This window comes from Aplysia californica, unplaced genomic scaffold, assembly GCF_000002075.1.
Source record: "Aplysia californica isolate F4 #8 unplaced genomic scaffold, AplCal3.0 scaffold00020, whole genome shotgun sequence".
NCBI lineage: Eukaryota > Metazoa > Mollusca > Gastropoda > Aplysiida > Aplysiidae > Aplysia > Aplysia californica.
In genome coordinates this window covers 1,466,130-1,471,598 of record NW_004797290.1, presented here as the reverse complement: position 1 = coordinate 1,471,598, position 5,469 = coordinate 1,466,130, and the positions used below count along the sequence as shown (strand labels likewise).

Below are 5,469 nucleotides of genomic sequence, written 5' to 3'. Positions count from 1 at the left end.
CCTGTACAATTCAGTGGATTTTCATGACATTTTGCACTATTTCTACCGTTCACATTCAACACTCATTAGGTTAGAGTACCAAAAACTGAGGTAATACTGGTATTGAAGGACTAGAGTATCGCAGACAATAAGTTTGTCTTTCCAACTATTTTAGATAAAAATCAAAGGATTGAGAAAAATAGGTTCGTAGTTCCAGCGTGAACCCGGTACATGGAGCCTGCCTGCCACAGCCACTTCTAGCCATGTGTTGTGCTACATCTAAGCAGACCGAGGTACTCTAACAAATTATACAAGATTTTCTCAAAGTAAGAATTAAACGTTGGCCGGTTATTTTACATATTTGTGAAAATGGCGAAGAGTCAATCACAAAACATTACGCTTATACAAAGGAAGCCGGTCGTAAACAAAAGACAACAAAAGATCTCTCTTAAAAACTAAGTGAACTCAGAAACTACAGAGTTATGTCACATTTCCCTTCATCACTGAAGACCGTCGGCTTGTTAGTTAGTTTATTAAAGAGGCGGGACCTCTGAGTTTCCTGTCCATCTCCGAAAGGACCGGGCTAAATGGGAAATTCATGTTAAGTGCCTTTCCCAAGGACACAATCAGACCGAGCTGACACTCTAACCCAAGAACCCGCAATCTCAAGCTTACAGGTCCGGCTGACAAAGGGAAAGAACAGAAGTAGGAAATAGGACTAAGACATACCAGTGGTGTCCTCCAAATGAATGCAAGTGCAAACTGATTTTGACAACTGATTTACTGGACTTTAACTTTAGCATTTTACAAAATGGACACATTGTAAGACAGATGTTATACAGAAAAAGATGTGAAATGTTAATGTTTGTTCCTCTATTTGCCTTAACGACATCACATCGACGTCAAACGAAGGCTCTGAATCATTGAGGCAAAACCTTGACTTAGTATCAATCTCCAAGACAATGGCAGTGGAGTGTCTTCAGAAACACAGAAAGAAAACGTTTTTAAAACATACTTGTAGTTTTACCGTGTTCACTATTTCAATAAACCTACATTGTTTAATTTCACATGCCCAGTGCTTTGTTTTCCCTTTGGCAAAAAGTGTATGTTCAATACAAAAATATGCATAAACTGGTTTCATTTTTATAACAAATTCAAAATGTGTTCCATACATACATATATTATGTTCACTGTTTCATTTAGTGAAAAAAGCTCCATGAAACGCACAACCTCTTCTCTCTCACACCACATGATCGTATTGTAACAAAATTATAACACATATTCTTGAAAAACTTAGGTATCATTATCGAAGAGGGAATTACACTGATTATGTCCTACAGCCCAGCACCTGGATTTTATGTCTGTAACTTTCCATTAAAGACTATTTATGTCCTGTGACCAAGAGTACAACATAAAAAATTATGTTTTAACTTGTTTTGATAACTAACTGTATCTGGTTACCTGACAATATATATAATAGGAAAGACAGTCTGAGTGTTGGGAGGGTAGCAACTACAAAGAAACACTGGAAAAAGGAGTATCACGTTTTCAAAAGTAATCAGGCTGACCGTACCCGTAATACATTAAAAAGCATAAAGCTTACAAAAAAAGTGAAAGGAGGTATAAAATGTGCACGGCATATAATATGGAATTATAAAACATTTTCACCTCCAATATTAGTTTTTAGTGTGAATACAACATAGCACAGAAACAACAACGACAATTACAAATGATGTTAAAAAAGAACATAATGAAAAAACTGTTCTTACTTTAGATGTAAAAGATGCCATCATCAAACTCCCAGTAACCACACACGCACACACAAAAAAAAACCACACAAAAAACCCTCCAACCAAACCAAACAAAAGGGTCAAGTGAAAAACAGGGAAGTCACAACTTAGCATGTTTTTGACGCTTTTTATGATGGACTTGGCTTGTTTTTGACTTGATTTGCTTTAACTTTAACGAAAATACAGTTTGTGAATGAGTTAGCTGGGTTTTTTCACTGGGTCGGTTTCATAAAAGGATTTTCAACAGCAACTGTAACTGTCACAAGTTAAGGGCAAGTGCCTTGATTTTGTTCTAAAAATGGATTTACACTGTTTTTCCCTAGACCCCTCCAAATGCATCCAGATGGATATGGGTGATATTTTAGCTTTGTTTTTAAAATTATAAATAATAGAGCTTGGGGGAATAGAAGTAATCACTAGAAGCCAAAGTGCTCAGCCTTTGTACCAAAATTATCTTGATTATTTTATATATACATACACACGCAAAAACACATACACACTCACATACACACACATACAAATGCACATACATTCATGCATACATACATACATGCAAACACACATTCATAAAGGAATTTTCACAGGAATCCCCCCCCCCCCCCCCCCCCGGCCCCAATCCACCCACACTCTAATTGTAAGCTAGCTCACAGATCTCTCATTCAGCAATAAAGACCCTGGTAAAACTCATGTATGATAAGGGTAGTCTTCGGTGATGTTCACAAGCAAGAAGCACGCACGCTTTTAACTAAAAAGAAAGTGGAAAATGTCAGGCACTCACTCTTTTCGGGCTCTTCATACAATTCTTCAGACTGGAAAAAGCAAAATGCAAGGGCATCAGCATACAACCATATACACAAATGGAGCCATACCTGATCTAAAGTACATCTGCATTATTACAGATAGGTCCCCTATTTGGAGTTAATTACGGTAAAATAGCAGCACAAAAAGTATATTTAGCTGTGATTCAGAATATATTACTGTTTGTGTTGTGCCTACAAATGACAAGGTACTTATAATCCATTATTAAACATATTACTGTTTTTCAACGACATGACAAGCAATGGCAACTAATATACATGTAATAATGAACCTAAGGATAGCTTTACAGACACTTTACCATGAATTCCATTTTCAAGCACAAGCACTTCATGACTACCAGAACATCAGAAGAGGTGGACGCAGAGATAATTTTTGAGGTAAAATAATTACAAACAGATAAAACTATAGAAACCATTTGACAGCAACGATCTGAAGAAAGGAAGCAAGTACGGTAGCAATGTTGAAAAAATATAAAGGTGAAAAAGTAAAGACAGGAAAACAATGAACCAAAAAAAAAGGCAAATGAAGGAAGATCCGGCTGGGGTGAGGGTGGGGGGGAGAAAAGAAAGTGAGGAAGTAGACGCGAGGGGGGGGGTGGATGACAGAGGAAGCGAAGGGGACAAGGGAAAAGAGAAGGGAGAAGAGAAGGAGGAGGAGGAAGGAAGCACAGGCGAAGGGGTGAAGAGAAAGGGGAGGAGATGGACGGGAAGAGGACGAGAAGGGATAAGAGGGGGAGAGGGGAAATGGAAGGAAAGGGGGAGAAGAGAGGGGAGGGGAAGAAGGATGAGGAGGAAAAAAGAGCTATAACAACAACAATACAACAACAGTATCAACTGTAAAAACCACAACAACAGTAACATGAACAACAAGAACAAGAACAACAGAAGCAAACACAGCTAAAACAAGAGAAGCCTTTTGATAACTATACAATTCAACTTCAACCAAAAACACCACCACATCATGCAAACCTTATTAACTTGAACCTGAAAAGAATGAGAAGGGGAATGTGTGATTGCGCCATGCATAACCAAAGCTGATCTTTCACCTACTCCTAATCTTATGCCTTCGAATACATGCACACACATAAACCAAATAAATCAAACAGTTAATACGCAAGCCGAAAGAATCAAACACGATATGAACACTTTTTGATAAAACAAACATTTTGCAAGTACAAAGTGCTTTACAATGCTGTGTGATTCACTGCTAATTCTATTGTGATACGGGACAGAGTATGCACAAGTGAATGATCTACAAGATGAGCGAAATATATTTATATACTTGTCACTTAGAAAATAACCCAGTCCCGACATTCTCATCAAATGGGTGCATGCTGTGTTTAGTTCAGAATCGAAACGGTAACACAAGAGAATCTGTCGTTCAAAGAACATCTTTAGTGGTCAAAAAAAGAAATGTGATCCTGGTGCCTAAATACTCCCAACAAAAAAAGATTCAAGAGACGTGAGAGTTAACAGTGAGAAAAAAAAAATTGAGAGAGACAAAAAACAATAAAATATTCCAAAAAAGTAAAGTAAAAAAAGATTTCCAAGCAGAAATCTATGCATTATTAATAGTACAAGTCAAAGAATCACATAAAGTCGCCTAAACTACATACATTATACACACAAACAGAGAGAGAGAGAGAGAGAGAGAGAGAGAGAGAGAGAAAGAGAGAGAGAGAGAGTGACAAACAGACAGACAGACAGATAGACAAACAGAAACAGAGACAGAGACAGAGAGACAAGACTTGAGAGATTGAAAGAGAAAATGAGAGAATAAGAAAGAAGATGAGCAGGAAGACAGGGGGAAAGAAGAGCATTGTCTCTGATGTTAACATTGCTGTAACAAGGTTTGAATGGAATAAACCCATCGACTCAAAACATCTCTTTAAAAATCTCTGTTAATTTCTACAAACTGAGAGATACGCTTACAAAAAGTGCTGCAGAGCGAATAATGTCAAAACGGTAAGCACCCCTCTCGCTAGTACTATCATTCTTCTTCTTCTTTTAACTATTATTACATGTATTTCTATTAGTAGTACATTTATGTTATTATTATTTTATTAATAATATTTTTTTTTTTACTAGTATATTTGTACAACATACTATCATTTTACGGGTTAACAAAAAGAAAACTCAAAACAGAAAAAAAAAATCACAGAAAAAAAGAAAACAAAGTTCTGAGATTAAAATTGAGCCCAAATACAAATCCATCAATCAGCTTAAGAACCTACACAAGTAATAATACCAATATGATTGTATGAGTAGATGGTTCACGCCCTCATAGACATAATTTAGATCATTTAGGAGGGGGCTGCTTTGACCCTGCCCGTCAGGGCCAATCCCTCTCAGTTCGGGCTGGCCCAAGAAAAAGATTGAAGAGGAGCGGGAGGACTGCAGACAGGCAACAAAGTTTCTTGTCTCTGACGTTGAGATCGCTATATCAAGGCTCTGAATGGAACAAACCTGTCACCTTAGGATGTCTAAAGTGGACATTTCTGTAAATTTCTACATACTGAGAAGCGACTTCAAAAAGTGCTAGAGATTGAATAAAGTCAAGAAGTTTATAATGTGTAAAACAAACCAGGTCTGGTTTGGGGGGGGGGGGGACGGAAAGTGTAAAAAATGAAAATAAAGCCATAATCAAAAGCCATTCCGAACGACATGATCATGTGGCAACACCACAGCAGAAGCAAATGTAGTATGTTTGCTTGAGTCAGTCAAGAGAAAATATTTTTTTACTTACAACATCCCCTCCCTCTGCCACCTGGTACTCTCCATCTGTAAGCAAATGTCTCAGTTCAAATGACACAGTTTGGGGGCAAGGGGTGAAAGCACAAACACAGAAACAGAGAGACAGAGCGGGGGTGGGATGGGGGGGG

The 5,469-nt window shown here is 37.7% G+C and overlaps 1 protein-coding gene across 1 annotated transcript in view; it reads right to left on the bottom strand.

The window, feature by feature from the left end:
- LOC101845144 (B-cell linker protein) overlaps window positions 1-5,469 on the bottom strand; it is a gene marked incomplete in the record, with an annotated part of 71,918 nt that overhangs the window by 23,500 nt on the left and 42,949 nt on the right. Inside the window, 2 exon segments of the mRNA XM_035971997.1 lie at window positions 2,548-2,578; window positions 5,334-5,368. Coding sequence (XP_035827890.1) covers window positions 2,548-2,578; window positions 5,334-5,368 — 66 coding nt within the window.